Source organism: Molossus molossus, unplaced genomic scaffold (genome assembly GCF_014108415.1).
Source record: "Molossus molossus isolate mMolMol1 unplaced genomic scaffold, mMolMol1.p scaffold_m16_p_17, whole genome shotgun sequence".
NCBI classification, from domain to species: Eukaryota; Metazoa; Chordata; class Mammalia; order Chiroptera; family Molossidae; genus Molossus; species Molossus molossus.
Genome location: NW_023425352.1, coordinates 7,777,968 through 7,801,632, shown reverse-complemented (window position 1 = coordinate 7,801,632; position 23,665 = coordinate 7,777,968). Strand labels below are relative to the sequence as shown.

General features: G+C 60.9%; 1 protein-coding gene across 2 annotated transcripts; it reads right to left on the bottom strand.

Annotated features, from left to right (window-relative positions):
* Positions 1-3,111: 3,111 nt before the first annotated feature.
* Positions 3,112-21,931, bottom strand: PWWP2B (PWWP domain containing 2B). 2 transcript variants are annotated; one of them, XM_036265345.1, is made up of 3 exons: positions 21,807-21,931; positions 13,631-15,257; positions 3,112-3,517 (listed from the first exon to the last, which is right to left on the bottom strand). In XM_036265345.1, the coding sequence occupies exons 1-2, from the start codon at positions 21,929-21,931 to the stop codon at positions 13,649-13,651; spliced, it is 1,734 nt and encodes a 577-aa protein (XP_036121238.1). In that variant the 3' UTR covers positions 3,112-3,517; positions 13,631-13,648. The 2 variants fall into 2 exon arrangements, with proteins under 2 accessions (XP_036121238.1, XP_036121239.1); XM_036265346.1 differs by having other exon boundaries at positions 13,936-15,257.
* Between the last annotated feature and the right edge of the window lie 1,734 nt (positions 21,932-23,665).

Below are 23,665 nucleotides of genomic sequence, written 5' to 3'. Positions count from 1 at the left end.
GTCGCAGGGAGAAGTGAAGTCACTGGAGCGGGCTGAGCACATGGAGCATCAAGTCACTTGGCTGTCTGTGCCGGTGGAGGGCACACCAATGCCTTTGGTTTTGGAAACACACTTTCTATTCCTATTGGTATTTTATCCTCACCCGAGGGCATTTTTGCATTTATCTTCAGATAGAGCAAGAGGGAGAGAGGGGGGAAGAGAGTGACAAACATCAATGTGAGAGAGACACATCGACTGGTTGCCACCCACACAACCTCAAATGGGGCCGGGGACAAACTGCAACCGAGGTCCGTGCCCTTAGCAGGAACCAAACTCGGGACTCTCTGGTCCGAGGGCCGACGCTCTAACCGCTGAGCCAAACCGGCCAGGGGGTATGCTCTTCTGATTCGCCAGCCTTCGGCATGGTTTCTAGAACGAGGGTCCTTAATCAGGGAGTCCGGGAACCTGGACAGGAAACGATGACTCCTTTCAGTGAGAAACTGATCTCTCAGGGGAATGTGGCATCTCTTCCCGTGGAACCTCCCAAACATCCACTCACCCCGCCTCCAACCGTGCACGTGAGGAGGAGCCCACCACCACCACTTCACACATCTACTTCGTGATATTTTGATAATTATTCCAAATTCACTGGTTTCCTTCACAATTCCACGTGTCTTGATTCATTTAGAACATCAGTGAACAGCTGTCTGGGGGTGTTCAGGGCAGTGACTCTTTGCCTGTGATGCTGACATGGTGAAGACCTGTCATCACGCATTTGTGAAAACCCACGGAACCTATGACATGAAGACGGCGCTGATGCAAACTACAGGTGCTAGTTAGTAACAATGTATCAGGATCGGCCACAGGGGTGGGGGCGGGAGTCTGCGTCTGCCCTGTCCGGATCTCCTGCTCTGAAATAGGAAGTATATAAATTTTTAAAGTGTATTAATTATGTAAAAAATATCCCCAGACTGCCCAAGAGGCCCCGGGAAGGACTGCAGGACTTGGGGAGAGGCCTGGCTCGGCCCTCTCAGCTGCTGCAGCGGAGTGGGGGAGGGGAGACCCGGAGTCCTGGCCGGGGGAGACCAGGAGAGGCGCAGGACCACCGGCCGGAAAGAAGCCAGCGTCCTGCTCTCCAGACCGGCTGCCCTGCCGGGGACCTGAGGGCCTCATCCTCCGTTTCTGATCTCAGAGGTGAGAAGGCCAATCTTGGCGGCAGGCAGGGCTAAAAATACATCTGCCGGGGCTCCGGATGTCTCCACGGCTGGGGGAGGCAGGGAGGGAAGCTGGCCCCGGTGACAGCGTCACGGACCCAGGGCCCAGCAAGACTGCACAGGCTGGCACGGACTTCCCCTCCCCGGAGCCTTTCCCAGGGAGGAGGTGTCCCCAAGTGCCTGTGCCCCCCGGGAAGCCCACCCACCTCCCACCCCACTGTGCTAGGCCCTCTCTGGAAGGGTGGCTGGGTAGGGGACGGAGCAGAGTACCACTGTCACGATGGCACCCAGATGTCACCAGGGGGAGGGGAGCCACCAGCCCAGGTGAGGGGTCTCGCCTCCCAATTCCTGGGAAGAATGACGACCACACAGCCAAGCAGGGTGTGAGCACCACGAAATCAAACTGACATGAAAACATGATTAATTTGCTGCCTAAAGAAACAGTCACAAAGCCTTAAAAAAAAAAAAAAAGCTGCCTTCCCTTTTAATTAGAACTGCTGTCTGTCCCAACACACCCAGGGGCCAGTGTCCCTAGCTGGGGTGGGGGTGGGGATGGAGAACTGGGCCAGCTCCAGCGGGAACAGCCAGGACTCGGCTCTATCCAGCCCCTCGCGGGCTGAGGCGGCTTCAGCAAGGGCAGCCCCCGAGAGCAGCGGCCCCGTCCTGGCGGTCTGAGCTGGGGGTGGCGGTGGCCATGGTGGAGGACCCAAGCCCAGGGTAGGAGAGCACCCCAGCAGGACTAGGCAGCGTTGGGCCATCAGGGAGTGGACAGCCAAGGGACCGGGGAGCCTACAGGCCTGAGGATCATCTCGGGGGCTGGACTTTAGCTGCTGGACCCCAGCTGGCCCTTAGGAGGGTCAGGGCCTACTTTTGTTTCCTGCGGGGCCTCACCCAGCCCTGGAGCTTGGGGTGACGATGCTGAATGCAAACCCCTGTACTGGTCTCTGTCCTCGTGCCTGAGCTGGGGGCCCAGGCTGGGTGGTCAGGAGTAAAAGTTCCCAGGCCAGGGCTGCACGTGGCTGTCCATCTCCTGGACCCTGAGTCGTGGCTGCTCTGTTTAAGATGTGTTTCTCCAGGGGGCAATGCCCCGCTTGGGAAGGACGCCCTGTCTCTCTGCCTCAGCTCTTCCCCAGATCTAGGGGACACCTGTGGAGCAGCCAGTCCCCCCTCAGGGGGGGCACAGCTGCTGCCGGCGCCTGGGGATCCCCAGCACAGAGGCCTCACGGCCGGGCTCCGAGAGCGGGGACAGCTTCTGGCACGGAGCAGAGGTCTGCACTGCCCTCCGGCCTGCACTCGGAGGCCAGGCTCCCTGCCCCTCCTCAGGCGTGGCTCTGCTGAACCTACGAGGCAGGGGCAGCAAGGGGGCTCCCCGGAGTGGGGACCCAAGGAAACGGGAGATGCGGGTCTCACTGGGAGAAGCCGCAGCAGAACTGCCCATTGCAGAGATACTGCTGCACCAGCGAAGTCAGTGTCACCCAGAGGGCCTCAGGGAGGCTGGAACCCGCTGCCCCCATAAGCAGCCGTGCCAGAATAGGTGGCTATGTCTCATGGGGGACAGACCTCAACATGGGCGGGGTCCCTTCAACAGGACAGCCAAGACAGGGAGACACAGGTGTCGCGGGACACAGAGCTCCTGTATTCTTGAATACACTGAACAAACAAAGAGCAGAACTCATTTTCTTTTGCTTATTTCATTTTGGTCTTTAAAGTGACAAAAGGGGGAAAGGAACACACGCTTACAAACAGCAGAACGAAGGTTTTTCCTTTCTAAGTCAGTTTTCACAGCGAGAGCCCTCACTGCCTCACACATACGGCCACCTCCTGGCATCTCAGGGACAGGGTGTCCTGGAGGCCAGGGCTGGGTGCCCAAGCTCCAGGGTGAGCAGGAGGGGGGGAGGGCGGGTCCCCATTCCTCGAGTGCACAGGGGCCCGGTGCTCAGGGCCGGAAGGAACCGCACACGTGAAATCGGTGCTCTGCAGCCCGCCGGGCCCAGAGCTCGGCCCTCCCAGGATGGACGAGGCGGCCGGGGTCCCTGGGTTCCTGCTGTTTCACAACGAGAAAAGCTAAAGTCCGAGTTGGGAGAATAATGACATTCAGCCACCAGGACCCGCAGGCTCCTGGGGTTCTGTCCTTACAGCTAGACACGGCCGCTCCTCCTGGGAAGCCGGGAGCCAGGCTGGCCACTGCGGGCCTGGCGTGTTTCTGCATGCAGCCGGCCAGAAGGCATGCAGGGTCCCTCAGACAGAACGGGGGGCATGGAGGATGGAGGACACCCCGAAGTCAGAAGCTCCAGGAGAACAGCTGTGCCCTCATCGTTGGTGACCTTGAGAAGCAGAAAGGGGCAGAGGTTATCGGGGGCCAAGGACTGGGTACAGGTCCTTTGGGGTCCAAGCACCAGGCCTGAGTGTCCACCGGGCATCTTCTTGGCCTCTTCCCCAGGCCCCCCAGCTCCCACCAGCCCCTGCCATCTCAGAGTCAGTCCACCTCCCTACCTCCCTGGGTGCCCACAGCCAGGCCACGTGCCTGCTGCTCCTGTACTGGGCAGGGACCCCTGAGCCCATCCTACCTACCTGGGGCCCTGAACTGCTTGGGGGAAATGCAGGCTCTGAGACCTTGAGGGCCTGGACCTCAGGACTCGCCCCAAAGCCTGCAACCCTGGCTGCTGAGGGGACGCTGCTATTCCGGGTCCTTCCAGCTGCTCGTGCCTGGGGGTTTGAGAGCTAATAGCTGTGTACATGGCCTAGGTTCATGGCTCAGAAGGAACCCAATGTATGACTGTCCAGGGGATTGAGCATCCCAGAGAGTCATCCCCCAAGCCCGGAGGTCTCCACCCTCCAGGCTTATCCTCCTGGCTTGGGGGAGCCCCTAGGGTGGGGGAGGGGCACACCCTTAAATATAAAATCCTTTTCCAGGTTGGTAGGGACCGCAGGTACTGGAAAGCTATCACAGAGTGGGCAGACTGGCCCCGGGGAGACGGGCACCTCAGCTCAGTGTCTCAGGGCCAACTCCCCTACAGCAAGCAGCCTGGCTTTCAGAGAGGGAAAAGCATTCTCCACCCCTTTAGTCAGGGGGTGGAGGGAGGCACCAGGTCCGCAATGCCAGCAGGCTCCTGGAGGCAACAGGAGGCAGAGGGCCCAGGAAACAGGCCAGAGGGGACGGGAGAGGCCAGGCAGCCAGTGGCAGCCTGGAGTCCGAAGGGCTGGGCCTCCAGGAACAGGAGGGGCCACAGATCCCCGCCCACCGGGAGGGGAGGAGTTCCCCCACCCACCAGTAACTCTTTCACCAACTCAGGAGGCAGAAGTGATCTGTGCCGGGTCCTGGCCCAGCCCCAGGACAGCGGCTGCTTGGCTGCTTCCGATTTTGCCCTCTGGGAGGCCCTGAGCTGCTTCAACAACACCCTGACTATCCTGAGACCACCACGCAGGGCAGGAGCCCATCCAGCCACGGAAGGGCCCTGGTGTGTGAGTGTGTGCCTGTGGGGGGCAGGGACGGCCACCCCACCCAGCCTGTCCTGGTGCCCCAGCCGAGGCCTCAGGCAGGAAGGAGTCAGGTGGACATTCCAGCCTCCGCGCCACGGCCAGGACCACAGAGAATCACCAGAGATAACAAGGCAGCAGTAGCCACTCGGTTCGGGGAAGTCTGTTCACACAGTGATCACAGATGGAGACAAATACCCCACGTGTCTGCCGACATGAGAGATTTCAGTTTCTCTTAGAGGGCTGGGGACAAACAAATGTTAAGAACATAAAAACTAAGCAGCCACAAACCGAGGCCAGTGAGCTCTGCAGAGAACAGAGCCTAACAAAAGTAAATAGATTCATAATTATCCACATGGATAAGCTGCAATTTCTACTAGGCCACCGAACCTGCATGTAGCCAAAGTGTGCCTGTGTGCACATGTGGGCGCGGAATACGGGTTACAAGATTGCAAAATTTTCAACTTCCACAGAAAAGAGTCCGAGAGTAGTGCCTAAACGGAACATGAAACGAGGCCCAGCAGAATCAGTGGGTCATTTGGGAGCACGAAGATACCTTTCTTTCATTAATCACTTTAAAGTCTGAACACATGTGACACTAATGCAACTAAAACTTAAGTGGAAAGAGATTCCATCAGAGAACATCTTCCTCTGACGTGTGACATGAACTAGGAATCAAAGCCTTCTCCATTCACATCTGATAAACTCCTGGAGAGATGTCCAGAGAAACCCAGACATCTCTCCCAGCTCAGCAGGCGACCCGGGCTCTCTGATGCTGGCCCCGGCACGGAGAGGTCAGAACCTAGGCACCATGCCTGCCTGTCCGGGCACTGGCTGGAGGCCCCAGGCTCTACCCAGTGCAGTGGCAGGTGTGTAAGCCCAGAGCAACCCTCTGAGGAGGACGACCCTGCCCAAGGCGGGTACATGGGAAGCTGGGGGAGGGAGAAGGTGGGACAAGGCACTGACCTTTGCAGACCTTCCAACATGAGGCTGCTGGCCATGGACCAGGGTGGACGGGGAAGATGGCCCCTCCTTGCATTGTCACTGAGGTTGGGGCTCACTGCCCATCCAGGCCCTGAGTCCACCACCGGGCTCCTGGGGCCCAGGACGACCTTGGGCAGAGAGGCTGAGGGGCTGAAGACATTTCCTGCCAAGGTCGGCAGCTCTCAGCTCAGCACAGCGACATTCAAGGTCTGAGAGCAGCCTGGCAGGGAGGTGGGAAGGGGAACCACTGTCCTCTTCCCGTGCAGCATGGCCAGGATTCCAATGACCGGGAAAGGAGCATCCGCAGGGACTGCAGCAACTGGGTTGCTGTCATGGGACTCAACCTGTGTCTTGTGATGTCACCCAGTGTTCCAGAAAAACCTCCCAGCCAGGCAGAGGAGCCTGACACAAAGCCTACGGGACAGACCTCTCCCCTGGACCCCTGCCTCCCCAGTGCCCTGAGCTGTCACAGCGACCCTCACCCAGAGCAGGCCTGGTCCCGGCCCACCCAGAAAGAGACGGAGAGGGCTGGGGCCAGACCCATCTCCAGGCACAAGGAACACGTGCAGTCGGGCAGGGCCCCCGAGCAAACGGAGACCTCGCCGGGCCCTGAGCCAGCAGCAGCACTAACCGGGCAGAGTTGTCAGGCTCCTATACCTGCCGGAAGCCCTGGCTTCGCAAGCTCTGGGCTCCAGGAAGGTTGTGCTGCCCCTGCCAGCAGATTCCCAGGGACAATGTTTGCCTGACGCAAAGAAAAAAGGCCAAAACCATAAAAGAAAACCCTGGACATTGCTCTCTAGTTCCCAATCACCTCCTGCCCTGCTAGACACCGTGAGACATCTTCCCTCTGCAGCTGTCTCCAGAACAGGACAGACACCAGACCTGCGTCCACGATGCCTGTGATGACTGTCAGACCCTCTGCGCCCAAATCCCTGGGGCAGCCAGGAGGCCCAGAGTGGAGCCCAGAGCAGGTGAGGACGGCCTGAGGACAGCACCAACCACAACCCTGGTGTCACCGGAGGGGGCCAAGGACACCGTCCCCCATGTTACTTCCACTGTGACAACACCCTGGGGGGCCATCACCACCCCCACCTTACAGACAGGGGCTGAGGCTGGGGGGGGGGGGGGTCCAGGCGCTGCCAAGGTCATCCAGGTAAGCTGCAAGGCCTGCACGGCTTAGTGTCCCAGGGCAGCCAGAAAAAGGGACCACAAATGAGGTGCTTCAAACCACAGACATGTCCCCTCCTCAGTCCTGGAGGGCAGACGCCTGGGGTCCTGTGTCACCACGGGGAAGGCCCTTCTCCTAAAGGGCTGAGAGGGGACCCCAAGAGGCCCGAGGCCTCGCAGGTTGGGGACCCCGCCATAGCACTCTCGCCCTGACAGCAGGCTGGCACCTAGAGTGAGGTGCCCTGAGGTGCCAGGCCTCTGCTAGGAACAGGTCTTCTTGCCCACCTCAGTCCAGGCCCAACCCTGCCCTGGCCCGACCACGCTCCCGGCAGGGACGGGGCTCGGTCCGGAGGACAGAGCAGACATCGCCCAACAAGCACCTGAGGGCAGGGTTTCCGGCTGACCCTGGGCGGCAGCCCCTTTCCTGGCCAGGTGGAGGCCCTGACTCAGGGTCCTGGAGAAAATGTCCTCTAGCCAAACACAGCTCAATGTCACCGGGTCCTGGAAAGTGTGAGGACCCAGTGTTCTAGAAGAGGGACCCGCCTGGGGGCACCTCAGGGCGACTGGCGAGGGTGATACCATTCATTCCCCATGGATTTGAGAAAGTGGACGGAAGCCCCTTTCGTCTCCACTGCCACTGCCTCCACCCCAGGTGGACAAGGCCATGGCCATCATGTCCGAGGACAGCAGGTTCCAAGTGACAGGAAGAAAAAGTCTGCCTGGATCCCAGCCTGTCACACACACGCGTATTCCTACAAAACCCTTCTGCCTTTTCTCTCTCAAGTGGGAAAGCAGTTGTGACAGCACAGTCTGGTCTCCCCGCAGGTGACACACGTCCAGGCAGGAGCCACAAGTGAGGATGACAGCCCACACTGGGCCGGAGTCTGGGCAGCCCCATCTCCGTACATCCTCATGCCCACTGGGGGATCCCTCCCAGACCTCCATGATAGCCCAGAGCTGCAATTGAGACCTGGGGAGGAGGGGGTCACTGGGGGTCTACAGAGATCACAGCCGGGTCCCCATCGGGGTGCTGGCACAGGGAGCTGCCATTGCCACCCACGTTTCACTGTGTCTCAGGATCTGTAAGGGCTCCAATCAAAGGGGACCAAGCTTGGCTGCAAATACACACACAGCCCGAGAGATCATTAAAACTGCCAAGTCTCCCTCCATCAGCAGTGTGACCTTTGGAGATGTCGTCAAACATCCATCAGCCGAGATCCTCATGAGAAAAATGCACAATGGGCCTCGGGAGGAGGTGACCCGCCTGGCACACCCATGCTTTCCAGGCACCCCGCCCCCAAAGGGAGCCAGCAAATCAAACCCCCACGGACGACTGGCCATTCCTCGGTGTCAGCCTGCCCCCTGCGCAGCTGCCAGGGCGCTCCGGCTCAGCTGGGTCTCCCCGAGGACACAGTCTTCTTAGGAACCTGGAGACAGACTAGGAATTACCCTGCCTTTCCTCTTAACTGATGGGCCAGGGGACGTCCCTCAGAATAAGACAGAACCTGCGTCCACTCCCTTCCCTCCTCCCGCCTGGCCGGCCCAGACACCCCGCTCCTGTGATTACGGGATGTTCTGGGGGACTCTCCGTCTGAGACCGGAGGTCCCTGTCCCTTGACCACATCCAGCCTGAGCAGCCCCCCAGAATGCCCCTGCTGTCCACCGCGCCCCCTACTTGGAGACGGTGGAAAAGGCCATGCTGGTGACAGTTCAGAGGAACACTGTTTTCTCAGGGGCTTCCCGGGCCGGAAGACACCCCTCTGGCCAGGAAGCAACCCAAGTGCCCAGTGATGCGTCCTCACCTCCTCCCTCAGCCATCTGCAGGACTACAGGGGTCTCTCTGACTCCTTCCATGATCATGCCCCCCTAAGTCCTCCCTCCCCCAACAGTCACCCCCATGATGTTCAGTCCAGTCCTGGCAGGCCACCCCTCATCCGCTCACACCCGTGGAGGTAGCACCACGCCCAGCCTCCACCTGGCCTGGGGCCTGCACACACCTTACACAGGCCCCCCACCACCCACAGCCTCCTCTCCCAGCACGGCCCTGCCTGCCATGCCCAGCACGCAAGGCTCTGCCAGGCCACACAGCCCTGGTGCAGCGATGACAGCCCCTTCTCCCTGCCTGTCCCTGGCTGGCCCAGCTGACCTCACAGGAGCAGTGTCCCCTTCCAGGAGTGGCCCCAGGGGCCAGATCACCACCAGGGACCCTGCAGTAAAAGCTGGCTGAGGCTGCTCCCCCCAAGTCTCTGGTTAGGGCTGCTTGAGCAAATGGGGGTGACAGGAGGGGCCTGGGCTGCATGGACATTGGGTGGGGAGGGCAGGGCCAGCCAGTGCCCAAGGTCCCAGGATGACATCCGACCTGCTTCTCTCCACACTGAAGATCAGAACTAACAAGGCCTGTTTCCCCAAACCACAGCGTTTCTGAAAATGGTGACATAGTGCAGTTTCTGAGCAAAGAAATGAGTAGCCACGGTCAGAAGTGAGAACCACCAGACGTCACCAGACAAGCAAAGGAAGGTGCTGGGACCTGGCTTCCCGCTGCACTGTCTTCAGGCAGAGGATGTGTGCACGGCCCCCAGGCAGCTACCAAAGGCCCCGCACACACAACTCTGGGAAAGAAAAGGCATAGCCACGCTCAGCCCTGTGGAGGGTGACGGCGCATGGACACTGACATGAGGGTGACAGGCACACGCTCAGGACAGAATTCATGGTCATTCTGGAAGGGTGCTGGGAAATGACTCAAACACGTCCTGCCTTTCTGTAAGACGGTCTCTGATAGTTACGTGTGACCAGTGTCCCTGCAGCAATGCTAAGAATGGCTGGCTGAGGCCAGCAACTCCGAAGAAGATGGGTCGCTAGCAGGGAGTGAGTACCACTGGCCTGTGGAGGAGTCATACCCGAATTTGATGGTGTAGGATGGCACCACTACCCCCCCCCAAGTGCCCCTGGGCTGTCTGACCCCAGGGCAGGTGCCCCATTGGAGGCACAGATGTCAGCTGGGCCAGTGATGAGAATTTGGAGCAGGTGGTGGAAACTAGGAATCAGTCAAGACCCCAGCAAAGCGTCTCCCACCAGGCTGACGCACCTCGGCAACAAGAGGGCGGCATGAAGGCCCAGGTGGGCGCGGGCAGCCCGAAGCCGCTGCCCCCAGGGACCTGGTTCCCAGAAGAGCTATTGCAAACGCCTGGGCATTGCTGGAGGCCACCCTGACCTGCCCCTCCCCTGCCCCTGCTGCACCCGCTGTACCCATGGCCGCCCAGCCCTCCCCGAGGCTGAGGCGCAGGACAGCGCTGAGAGCCGCAGGTGGGACGGGGCCTGAGCCCCCGCAGCAGGCTCGGAATTACAGGCTTTGGTTTCCTTCTGGAACAAAATAATTACAACCTCCTGGAGGACCTGGATTCCTTGGAAGCAATGTGGATGTCAGCTGGGAACCACCTTCAGAAGCAGAAATACATTTTTATTCAGAGTCGGAAGAAAAGAGAAAAGCTAGTTTGGGGCATGCGGCTCAAGGCAAAAAACACATTTAAAAATGTCAAAACCTGAAGACAGGAGCTGGGTGCCTTTTCCTCGTCTGACCAGCAAGTAGCATATTCACACAGTCGGGCCACAGGTCGTCGGGGTGACACCCTCACCAGTAACACCGCCAGTTTCCCAGCTGGTGTTCCCGACCTGTGACTACATTTCCCAGGAGAAATCACCATTACGAAGCTAAAAGCACAAGGACCCGCAACTGGAGTACACAGCCAACCTGCAAGGCAGCGGATCCTTCTGGAACAACGGGTCCCTCCATTACCACACAACCCCGTCCACCACCACTGACCCCACCCTGGGCCCAGGTGGCCAACTGTCGAAGAGCCCCCGATGGATCTGTGGCGTGGATGGTGAGGGGTGTCCCAAAGACATCAGGTCCCAAACCTGGAAACGGAATGTGACCTTCCACTGTGAAGGTGTTGCAGGTCTTGTTATGTTATAGATTCTGTGATGAGCCCTGGCCAGTTTGGCTCAGCGGTTAGAGTGTCAACCTGCGGTTTGGAGAGACCCGGGTTCGGTTCCCGCTAAGGGCATGTACCTCGGTTGCAGTTTGTCCCCGGCCCTGGTTGGGTCGTGTGGGTGGCAGCCACTTGATGTGTCCCTTTCATGTCGATGTTTCTCTCTCTCTCTCTTCCTCTTTCTCCCTCCCACTCTATCTGAACAGAGAATGGAAAAATGTCCTCAGGTGAGGATAAAAAAATAAAAAAAGATTCTGTGATGAGCAGATGACCCAGGGGGCCTGCAAATGCCATCACAGGGTCCTTGTAAGAGGGAGGCAGAGGGGGTTCAACACGGAAGGGAAGAGGCCATGACTGCAGTGACACAGCTGCAAGCCCAGCAACACCTGGAGTCCCCTGGGAGCTGGAAGAATGTCCCCTGAGAGCCACTGCAGCATGAATGTCTGCTGTTTCTAGATACCCAGTGTGGTCATTTGTGACAACAGCCACGGGGACAAATACAGAGGAACAGGTTCGCCCCAAAGACACCTTTTGCTCACGGAAGTAGAACCCCAGCGGTCGGAGCTGCTTACATAAAGGCAGGTCAGGGAGGCGCTGCTGTGTCAGCCCCAGAAAGATCCCTGCCTGCCAGCTGCCAGGACACAGGGACCGGAAGAGAAGGGGCGGGGCACCCGGTCCCTGGGAGGCTAGACAGTGGCCCCAAAGCACATCCATCCACTTGGAACTTGTGAATTTCCAGGGGCTGGGGCGCTCAGTGGCCTTTCACTTGCCAGTTCAGGAAGCCACCGTGGCTCCTGGCCCTTGCCTGGCCCATGGAGGCCCACCTTTCCCAGTAACAGTGGTTCCCAGTCCCCCTTCAAGGAGCTGCCAATGTTCACAGTCTAACCCTCAGAACACGGAACCAAAAAGCACGCTGTGCTTTGGTGCTGGAAGAACCCCAGCAGGCCACACCCCCAGCGCTGTGCACACGGCCAGGGGACACAGGCACAGCCCCAGAGCCGACAGTCCAGGAGACTCAGAGGAGGCCGGTTTGTGGGCACAGGCCCTCAGCAGGCAAACCCGCCCGGCAAGATTCTTCCTTCTGCTTCCTGACCAGCAAGCAGCCCTGAGCCCACAGGGCGGCATTCTCCTGGCATGGGGGTTCCCTGAGCGGGGCCACTCTGGGCTCCAGGGCCGCGAGCTTCACGTGGGCTGATGTGTGTGGGCTCAATGTCCTCCTGAGACTATTCACCATGACCTGGGACCTACAGGTCACTCTGAGGACTGACCTGCTCACCACTCCCCCCTCCACACCAGCGCCCAGACCAGGCCAAAGCAGGATGGACCGTGTGAGCAGAGGGCTGGGCCAGGGGTCGCAAAAAGACAGACCAGACCCTGCGGGTAGCCCCCAGGCCAACGGGACGTGGCCACGGCCCAGGGGTTCTGGCTGAGCCAAACCACAGCAGGAAGAAGTCATAGGAAGCTGACTGGAGGGCACCTGACCTGTTCCTGAACCCCTTCCCCTCGGTGGACCCGCCACCCTGCCTGTGGGGGGCCCTCACGTGAGACCCTCGCTGGCTCAATGCCGCCAGGCCAAGGCCATGCCCGTGCCCAATATGAAGTCCCAGAACTGGCGGGAGATGTGCCTGGTTGGGAAAGGAGAGGTTTGTGCCCAGACTCCTGAGAGCAATTCAGGGTGGTGACCAGGCCTGTTGCTGGAAGGTGGGGACAAGCCCCTCATCATGGCTTCTACCCTGGCACCCCCTCTGCATGGGGTGCAGCAGTGAGGTTTGCCAGATGGCCCACAGATCCCTTCCCCAGTCACGGGTTAGCTGCCCTGCTGAGGCCTGATGGCTCATCACATGGGAAACTGTGGCACCAGACAGGTGGGTGAGCAGGCAGGCCAGGTCAGACAAGGTCATCTGAAGGTCATGAGAGCAAGGAGAAAGCCCACCTGGGGTAGAGAACCACGCTCATCCTCAGCAGGGCCAGTGACCCTCGGACACACCCCACTGCCCAGGCACCAGCTGGCAGCGGCCATCAGATGGGAACACGCCCAGCATCAAGAGTAGCTTGTGGCAGGTGGCCTCAGCAACTCGGACACGTCCTGCTACTCCACGTGGTGACCACAGGCATGCCACATGGTGACGCCTCCAGCCCCCCATGGTGACAGGGTCTCTAAGGTGCATGGCTGGAGAGCCTACACAGTTCTGCTGAAAGGAGAGACGGAGAGACAGAGGGTGAGACACGGGCTGGGGGCAGACCCCAGAGCCACCTCCAGGAGCCTGGAGCACCCAGCCACCTGCAGATGGAGGAGCGCCCACCTCGGCAGATTCAGGGGTGGGGGCTAAATCTGAGGGTAGGCTGCCTAGCAACCGTCCTGCTTCCTGCCAAGTCGAGACCCCAGAATGGCACCTGGCCTGTGTGCCGGAGGGAACAGGAAGGTATGTGTTCCCTGAGTGGTAACAGGAAAGGAACCCCCCTCCGCACTCCCCCATCGGTGGAAACCATCATCTTTAAAAACCGCACCCTCTCTGCCAAAGGCAAACACAGAGTAAGGAACTCCTTTGCGGGCATTTTGAAAAGTGGCCCCCAAACACAAACCAGCTCCGCTCTTGGAGCAAGCAGCGGACGGCTGGCCTATTTCTGAAGCACGTCTTCTGTGCTCGGCAAAGCTGGGGGACGTGGCCAGCAGGACATTCCGGGTGGCCCCCTCTGGAGCAGCAAGGCAGATGACTGAGGACACCTCCCCTCCCCCTGCAGGGCCCAGAGCAGAGGGACAGTGACGGGACGCAAGCTTGGATGGCCAGGAAGGAGGCCGCCCTCCGTGTACACACTCACCTGGTCAGGGAGCCCTAGTCATGTTTCGAACTGGGTTAAGAGCTCCCTGATTTCCGGGGCCACGTGTTGCGCGGCATTGGCTGCCTCTGTTATAGCCTTCCGATACATCCCCTTCTTCTTACGGTTAAATCTCAGTTTGAAAAATTCAGAGAAAGGGGAGAGTTTGGAAATGGACAAGAATGATGTAGTTGGAGAACCAAACCACGAGACTTTCGCTTCTTGCCAAGAGGGCTCCCCGTCCTCCTTCTGGCTAAGACTGATGTCAAGGACACGTGCTGGCCACCAAGGAAAACCATGAATCTTACCCCACACGATGTCCCCTACAGCCACGGTCCTTCCATCCTCGGTGACGCACTTGGAGATGCTCTGCGTGTGCAGCCTCACCGTCAGGGGTGGGACCGTCTGCCCCGCATGCTTGGATGAAGACGGCACAGACACGCCATCACCAGAGGAAAGGTCGTATGTGTCTGGGGACGTTACTTCTGAGCTGGATGACTTGGATTCGTCCAGGCTGTCACCGCTCCACACTGACTCCCGGGCACAGTCTGTTCTGCTCCTGGGGCAGCTGGTGAGAAAGGCCAGGCTGTCACGCTCGTGTTTACCCTGGGGACACCTCTTGAAGTCATCGTCCTCGCCAGAACTTCCTGAAGACAAGTCCACCAGCGCACCGTGGGCAGAGCCAGGGGCAGGGTGGGCGGGTGAGCTGGCCCGGGGACCTCGTCCACCGAGCTCCTCCACCAGCTCAGCCCTGTAGACAGGCTCCTGCTCGCCAGCCCCCAGGCGGTGGGGCTTCAGGCGAATCTTGGGGGGCAGCAGGTCAGCACTGGGAGGCACGGGTCGTGTCAGCTTCAGCTTAGGAATGGAGGAGGAGGGCCCGCTGGGTGGCCTGTCCCAAGCCACCTCGGGAGCCTGGGCCCCATGCAGGGCCTGAGGGGGGCAGAAGGGCTCCAGGGAGCCATGCACGCGGGACGGGATCTCCACCACCTCGCCCTTGCCCTGGGGTGTGCTGTAGGAGATCTTGATGGCGGGGCTCCGTGGCACCCGAGCCTGCTCCTCCTCCCGCCTCTCCCTCTTGCTCCTCCTGCCGGTAACTGAGGCCGCTGGGTCGCCCCCGCCATCGGGGTCCTCATGCTTGCGGAGCTCCCTGTCGGAGTCAGGGCCGCTGCTCAGTCTCCTTCGAGGCCGGGGGGTGGCGGGGAGTGCGGGGTTAGCCTCCGGGGGGCTCAGGGTGCTCTTGCACTTCTCACAGAGTACCCGCCTTGGCCGCAGGCAGATGGGGCTCAGGGCCAGCCGGCCTGGGTCACGGTTGCGGGACAGGCGCCTCTTTGTCCTCTTGATAGTCCGGGGTGGTGGCTGCGGCACCCACTGCTGGTAAGTGTTCCTCAGCCAGAGCGGGGGCGGGAAGGGGGCGCCTTCGAAATATGGTGGGAAGGGGGGCAGGGTGCCGGCAGGCAGCGGTGGCACCAGGGGCGGGGGTGGCTCAGGGCAAGAAGGCGGCGGGGGGCCCGTCCCCAGCTGCATTGCCTCCGTGTCCCCCTCTGTGGCGACTGGGCCCTGGCAGCCGTTGACAGGGGTGTCCTCGGCCTGGGGCAGTGGAGTGGACGGGGGCAGGCCAAAGAGGCCAGACCTGGCAGGGGAGACAGAAAGGACAATCAGGATGGTGATGACCCTGCCACCCCCACCCCCAGGCTCTGCAGGATTGGGTGCTGGCACTACCCAGAGCACCTGGAGGCAAAGGGCCCTGAGCTCACTGTCTGGGAGTCAGTGTGCATGAGCTCATGAAGTCACATGACCAGCATCAAGGCCACTGAGTAGCCACATCTCAGTTCCTGGCAACAAGAGGGAACGAGGAATTAAAGCTGGGGACCGCCCCCCAGGACCCAGTGCCTGAGAAGCTGGGACGACGGCCTGGCCCAGCTTGTTGGGGGGCCAGCTTCCATGGCCAGTGGCCCATGCTCATAGCCCTGGACTGCTCACTGTCCTCCTCCCTGAGGAAAGACCCCAAGCAGGCCCCTGGAGGATCCCCAGTCCCAGGGCCCAGGATAGCCATAGGATCCCGGTCCCAGGTACCTGTTTGGGGGTGGAGGCCGTAGCTGCATCCTCTGGGGACAAGGCTCAGCCCCCAAGCCAGAGCCTGGGTCCGGGAGTGAGCCCACTCCATCCTGAATGCTGAGCTGGCCCACCTGGTCCCAGTGCCCTCAGGGGAGGGTGTCGTCTATGTTGCTCTCGCCCACCACAACCTGGAAGGACCCCTCCTGCCTGGCACCGCCTGGCCCTTCGTCAGGACCCTCACCTCCAGGACAGAAAGCAGCCAGAACTAACAAGGCCACAAGTCCTACGGGAAGAGGACCTGAGAAGGCAGGGGTCCCACCTCCCATGAGGACCCACAGCTGAGACTCTCTGTGCACCCAGCACCCCAGGGCACCCCAGCAGGGCCTGCCTGGCCAGAGACCCGCTCTCTCCCCAGGGGTGCTGGGCCAGGCACCTCCAATGGCTTCGGGGGCTTTGTTGTTCGAAGTCGGAGGTGGGGGGCGGCATGCTTCTATAGTGCCGGGTCATCCCCGGGCCCAACGGCCACACGGTTCTCGAGGCCTGTGCGCGGTGCCGGTCAGGAGGGCGGCCCTGATGGGGCTGCTCCTGTGTAGCCTGAACGCACCCACCACGTGCCACACGGGGGAGAACAAGCCCAACAGTCCACACCTGCCTTCCACCGGGAACACACGTCACTTTGAAACAAGTGTGACTTAATTTAGGGACTGTTTTAGCTAAAAGCTGTTATTTTTAAGCACAAAAATAGACTTTTAGCCAAGTTACAAGAAACAAAGTTTAGAATGTGACATCTTTACCTTCCTGTTAGAATTTAATCAGCGAAAAGGAAAAGTAAATTACTTTGCTGCTGTACCTCTACAGATGCTCTGCACTGACTGATCTCCAGAAGGACCTAGGGGTGCCAAGAGGGGTTGACCATCTGTGATGTTACCGTCGCCAGCACGCCTCTGAGCGAGCACCCAGGGCTGGGGGCTCACCTGACCCTCAGACGGGGACGTGGCCAGGCTGGGAGCAGGGTGTGGGCTACATGAGGAACACAGAACAGAGCCAGCTACAAGGCTATGTGAGAAAGGCCAGGAGCATGACCCAGGGGCTGTCGCCTCCCCCATGGCCCTCATTGTCATGGTGTTGGTGACATGAACTGTGGAGGGCACATGGGCCATCTGAATACTGCCCAATTTTCGTGTAATTCAAGACCACTGGTAAAAGACTGTGAATCACAACAGACTTTTAATTTTCTTATTTTTCCTATCAGTCCAAGGGGCCTACGGTCTGGGGAGTCCACAGTCAGGAAGATCCACAGACGGCGGGGGGGGGGGGGTCTATAATTTGGAGGCTGACAGTCCAGGAGGTCCACAGTCCAGGGGTCCACCACACATCTGTGAGCTGGAGGTTGTTCCCAAGGTCTCCCCCAAAGCCCAGTTCCTGCTCACCTTTTGCAGGCATTCAGACCATGAGCTGGGGTCCACTCTGACACCCTCCTCTTCATCTGCATCCTCACTGTGCCCTCCCGGGCCCCTGTGCGGTCACCCCACTCAGACCCAGCTCACACCCCCTCCGTGGCCTCTACTTCCTATCTGCCCCCAATCTCCCGGCCTGTACCCCCATACCACTTGCCTATCCTAGCGCAGAGCTCTCCTGCCATCTGGGGCTCAGGGACCCCGAGAGCAGAATTGCTGGGCAGCCCCTTTCTTGTCAGCCCTCCAGGAACCCTCTTCTGCAGGACCCCGGGCACAGACTGTGCCCTTTGCTAGCTGACCCTGGTTTGGGAGGCTCCTGGGTGACTTCTCTCTACACACAGGCTGGGGTGTGGGGTGTAGTCACTCCATCCTTGAAGTCCCCACAGCTGCAGTCCAGGGAAGTCCCCCCGCCCCCCTGTTTATGGTCCATGTCCCTCAGGGGAACCTTGCATGTTTAGAATGGGCACAAGGCCCTTTACCAGAGACCCAGAGCCCTCAGTGTGGGCCCCTGGGTGCTCCCACCAGGCCCGGGCCGGCCTGGCAGCTGAAACCTCCCTGCCTGGCCCATCAAACTGGGAAGCAGCTTCTGTGCACGGTGCTCAGGGCTCGGGAACAGACGTGCCCATGCCCTTCCTGGTGTGTGTGCCCTCAGTCCAGGGCTGTGGCCTGAGGTGGTGGTGGTGGGGTCCTTCCAGGCAGCAGGGGCAGCTCTGTGGAAGGGCCCTGCTGCCGACAGGGAAGGCCTCGTGACTCTGGCATGACAAGCAGCCATACTTCCTTCCCGGAGCTGCTGCCCTGCCCAGGCCACACCCACCACTGCTTGGTGGGTAAACATCGCCGGCAGGCCGTGGGGCAGGACAGCTCTGTCCCGGCTGCAGATCCCAGAGCAGGTGCCCCAGGCTGCTGGGGCTTCAGCTCGCAAATCCTTTCAGTAGCCCCATGAGATACACGTCATCATCGCCGTCCAAGTTCACAGACGGGGGAATGAGGCCCAGAGAGACCAGAGAGACCAGTGGGTCTATGTTTACGTTCCAGCTCTGCTGACTCCAGGCCCCTCTCTTCAGGAAGGACGTCAGCAAGTGCCCTTTACTGGACCCTGGGGCACAGGCATGGCACCACAGTAGACGAGGGCTCACCTATAGGGCCTGGCCCTTCAGTGAGGTCAGGCTGTGCCTGCACTCCCTGTGCCCAGGGACAGAGGCCCCGGCCAGGCGGGCAGTGCCTCACAGGATACACCAGGCCTACTGTAGCATGGAGGCCTCTGGGTCCCCCTCTGTTCAGGGAGTTGGGAAAAACACATTGGCAGGGGAAGTCATAGTCTGGACACCAGAGTAACCCCTCATCCAGGGCCACACAGGGAAGCCCGCCCCTCCCCTAGGGCTACCAGGGAGAGCCACAGGATCAGGTGGTCACAGCTGGCCCCAGAGTCCTAGACTAAAAGGTATAATAACCATCAGCATCGTTTCAATAAAACTCAGCTGACTGCACCGCTCTCTAAGCCTTCGAAGACTTCGCTAGCAACACAAGGCTAGGTCCCCCACCCTTTGCCACCTCTGGGCAGAAGCTCTGGAGACCAGCGACTTGGGCCAGATCCCCTTGTGTGGCACCTGGCCATTGGCTGCAGGTCATGCCACACTATGATGTGCAGGGATTCTCTCTCAGTTCCTCTAGCTCCCCCAGGGCAGGCAGGACATGCCCAGTGGAGCCTGGACCAGGTGTCTGTCCAGTGAATTGTCCTGGGAGCAGCTAGCAGTGGCCAAGTCTCCATTCTGGATGGTGTGCCCAGCATGGAGTGGGGTGCGCTCCTGCCCAGGGATTGTTGGTTGGTTGAGTCTCCAGAAACCTGGGTCCCAACCCTGCAAGGTGGAGTGTGGGTCACAAAGGCCTGCACCCCAACCTTTCCAGCAGAGGGGCCCAAGAGTGTTACATGGTAATGGCACCCTGGGGAAGTTTGAGAGTTCAAGCCTGGAGGCTCTGGCTTGGTCAGGCCTGGTGGGCAGCTGGCCCTCATGCACTGTCTGTGCAACCATCCCTTCACCACTCTGAGCCTCTGCTGTCCTCGGGCCAACCCTCAGCCAGGGCCAGCCCACACGAGGTCCTCAACCAGCGGTGTACTTCCAACCACCACAAAACGCCCAATCCATCCTGCACCCCAGCCTGGAGAGTTGGAGCAGGGCCGGTCTGGGCCATCAGCATCATTACGGTGCCTGGAGAGACACTGGGAGGACCGTTCTTGGCAGTCTGCCCAGGACAGCCCACTTGGCACACAGTAGGTGCTCCATGAATGTATGTGAATGCATGAGCGGGCGAGCACTCTGAGCCACTGAGGCTCTTGGTTAAGATCACAGCAGCTGGGTAGCACGTTTCAGACTCAGATGGACAACGAATACGAGGAGGCGCTCGGCACCCAGCCCATCGCCGCACACGCACCTGAGACCTCCCCTGGCCTGCGCAGTCCTCTCCCCTCTAACATTCAGGGAAGAGAACCAACCTCCCAGACCCTCACGGGAGGAACCCCACCTCCCAAATGCCCAACCATTAACACTAGTTCCTGGGCCCCTCTATAGGAGAGAGACCAGGAATTTGTGGGAATGGCCCCTCCCATGGGACGGCTCCATTCCAGCGGACACTCGGGTTAGTTACTGTACAGGGCTCCCAGGTCTGCACACAAACCCAGGAAACTGCCAATACATGGCAGTCATCAGCACCCGCCCAGCTGCCATACCCAGGCACCCAGCACAGCCCGCTCTGGGATCCTCGGGGCCCCTGGAGGCGAATGTTCTTCCCTGCCAGTCAGTGCTCACACCTGGCCCTGCCACCGTCCCCTACTGAGTAGAAGGCCCAGGCACAGAGAAGAAACTGGCCCTAGGCAAGGCAGGTGGGTGCTGTGGACGCTGAGGCTTGAGGCCAGACCCCCACTGTCCGAATCACTCAGGCCAGTGTGTAAGCAGCCTTTGGACCCTACCCGACAAGCAGGCTGTAAATATGAGCACTGCACTTATACCATTATGGGTAGAAAAGTGGAATCAGGTGAACCAGAGGAGATAGCAAAGGTGGGCAGGTGTCGGAGCTGTGGGGCTAGTTCAGAACCAAGCCTCAAAGGGCTGAAGGGCCAGGAGGCCAGGTTCATCTTCAGATTCTCCACAAGGACAGGGCAGAGTGGGGACAACTCAAATCAGAAAGAGACCCTGCTGAGCAGAGCTGTGTCCACCAAGGCTCAGCTCCTGGTTCTGTGGGCGGCTCCGGTTACAGCCCAACGTGGCCGAGGGAGGGTTGACGCCCACATGTCCTACAGCTGCCAGATCCCAGCCAGGCCTGCTTCCTTCCCCGAGTCAGTGGGGAAGGGGGTGGGGAAGTGTGGATCTCCAACCCAAGTTAGCCACAGGCCTCAAGGAGGGCGCCTGCCGCCGCTGCAGACATCCCCAGCTATGAGTTCCCCAGAGGCTCCCTGATCCTGAGTCAGGGAGTTCAGAAAATGGGGTGGGAACCTGTCCTGCAAGTGCCCCCTCCAAGGAGGAGGCCAGGCGGGGCCTTGCAGCCCTGCACAGACCCAGGAGCAGGGACAGGTCCAGGTCTGCAGCCCTGCCTGAGAGAGGAAGTGGTGGTCATCCGTGGCAGCAGATATCACAGGGCAGTCTTGACAGCTTGCAGGTGGTTAGGCTGCAGCCCCCAGTGTCACTTGGTGCCACTGAGCATTCTGCACTAGCCAACACTGAGCAGGACGACAGTCACCGGGAGGCCTTATGTTAAGTCACATGACTCGTGCATAAATGGCTTCTGGCACATCTAATGAAGAGATCATGCCAGCAGGGTGACTGTGGAAGAGTGATGGTCTCATCCATGCCACCGGAACAAAATTTGGGTCCACCCAGGGAAAAGTCCAACATCTGCAAGGAAAGCCTGTTCCTGGGCCCAGTCTCAAAATAAGGCCCAGCAGGAGCGCCCAGACACTAGTGCCTGGTTAATGCCTCATCATTTATCTGCCGACAGCTCACCACCATGTGACACTGTATCCAGGAGACTCCTGCAGCAGCAGGCCCTGCAGCACACAGGTGCGTCTTTGCATGGACCTGCCTCAGGCCTTCAGGGGACCCTTCTCCAGAGAAACCAGCACAACTTGTATCTTCACTCCCGCACTGCCGGGGGCTCCCTGCCCCAAAAGTGTTTTTAAATGCCACCGCTGGACATGACTGCTGGTCACCAGTCTAAACCCCAGCCACAGTCGCTCCCAGGAGCCTGGGGCATCGTGACATCAGACAGGGCAGCACTAGTTGTAACTGACAGGGCAAGTCCTGCGCATCTGAACCCACTACCCCCACCCGCAATGGATGACAATTCTGAAAACAGCTGAATTCAACAGTGAGTCTTAACAAAGAAAAGTGCCTTAATTAAGGCAGACGCGCAGAGTTTCGGCGCGGGCGCGGGGACTCGGCTCCACGCCCCACGCCCAGGCCCCACCCGCCCCCGGCCCGAAAAGTAGCAAGGACTTTGAGAGCCACTTTCGCCCCCGAGTGGCGGCTGCGCTCTCTTGCCCCGAAACTCCAGCTGGGGAAATCGAAAGCAGGCTCCAGAGCTGCCCTGGACCGGGGTCCGGCCCTGGGTGGGGGGTGGGATGTCCCAGGGGGATTCCAGGGTCGTCTGGGGCCCGCGCCCCCCGCCGCGCTCACTTTTTCGTGCAGTCCAGCAGGATCCCGGCGAAGCTGCGCTGGCCGCAGCTCACGGTGACCAGCAGCGCGCCATTGACGACCTGCTCCACCCGCACCGGCAGCCGGCAGCCGGCGCGCGGCTCCATGCTCCCGCGTCCCGGCCGCCCCGCCCGCCGGCCGCCCCCGCCGCCGCCGCCGCCGCCGGGTCAGCCCGCGCGTGACGCCGCCGGCCGCCTGACGTCACAAAGCCCCGCTCGGTCAGCCACCGCGTGCGGGCCGGGGGCGCGGAGGGCGCGCGGGACACCCGCCCGCGCCGCTGTCCCAGAGCCCGGCTCGCACAGACGCGCGCGGGGCCGTGCTGCCTCCGGAGCTGGGTGGGCGTGAAGACGCACTGCGCAGCTCCCGAGATGGGGCAGGGTTTGCGTCCGGCCTCTGGGTACGCTGGCCGCGAGCGTCCGAGGAAAGGGCCCGGGAGCTGGAGCCGAGGGGCGGCGGGGGACATTTCCCGGCCCTGCTCCAGGGCCCCTCCCCCACCCCTGCCCGGGGCCTTCCGGGGCGCCTCCCCTCCCGGCTCCAGGTCTCCTCCTCTCCTCTCCGCCCCCGACTCTTATCCCCGTACTCTGGGTCCCCCGCCTCCCGGTCTGGCGCCCAGTGGCCACCCAGCACTGCGGCGAGGAAGTCCCGGCGGAGCGAGCAGGAAGCCAGTCAGGCCAGGCCGAGGAGACGCGGGGCGCCGAGGGGACACCAGCCGGAGCGCCGCAGCGGCCCTGTCTCTCTCGCCCCGTAGGGGGCATTTGGCGACTCTCGTGTGCTAGGCGCCCTCCTGGGTTACGAGAGGATGTGCGCCGGGCTCTGGGTTCCCTGTGCGCCCGGGGTGTTCCACCAGGATTTGGGAGGGTGATCCCGTCTGCAAGTCTCAATCGCGAAACTGCCCCCTGGGTCGCCGGGGAAACAGCGGGTTCCGTGCGACTCCCCTGCGGCCGGAAGGGCCGGAGGGCCACGCGGCCAGTTCACAATGCGAAGGAACATTGCGAGGGAGAGAGGGGCTCCACGGCGCGCCCAGCCAGCCGGCTATGGGGAGAGGGAGGTGGAGGCGCGGAGCGGACGCTAGACCCCCGCCCAGGACCCCTGCCCGCGTCCTGCTCCCACGCGCCTTCCGTCCAAAGCTCTCGACTTTCCCGAGCACTTGCGCTCAGGGCCCAGCCTGTTGCAGTGACCTTGCCCGGAGTCCGGCCTGGCCCCCTAAGCCGGGCTTGGTGCGCCAGACTGGGCACCGGAGACTGGCGGGCAGCCGGTTGTCCTGACGACCCGGACGCCGCCCGCCGCCAAGCCCCGCCCCTCCAAGCCCGGCGGGAGGCTCCGCCCGGCCCCGCCCTGCGTCATGGCCGCTACCCCTGGAGCCGCCTGGGACAGTGGGGCTGCCGCTCGCGCTCGCCCTCAGGCGGCCGCGCGGCGCAGAGCCGTCAGAGAGGAGCCCAGAGGGCCAAAGGAGGCCACGGGGACCTCGCAGAACCTCACCGGCCCCAATTGTCCAGGGTTGGGGAACGAGGCCCAAGGAGCATCAGTCCATCCCTAGGAGAGGTCCTAGCGCAGGTGTAAGAGAAGAGCAAGTATCTGTCCTCTGCATGGCCCAGGTTCCAGCAGATAAGGGACTCAGGCATCTCTCCAGGGTCAGCCAACCCCTCCTCCCTGTGACTGCTGTCTGCACCCACAGGCCAGGACTGGCCAGAGGCTTCCCACCAGCTCAGCATAGGTACCCGAGGGCCTCCTGCTGGGCACTGGGGACAGACAGCACCATGGACCAGGGAGCCAGGGTTTGAGTCAGCTCCCAGCCGGTGGGGACATCATGGATGGAGGTGTGTGTGGATGGAGGGTGTTGG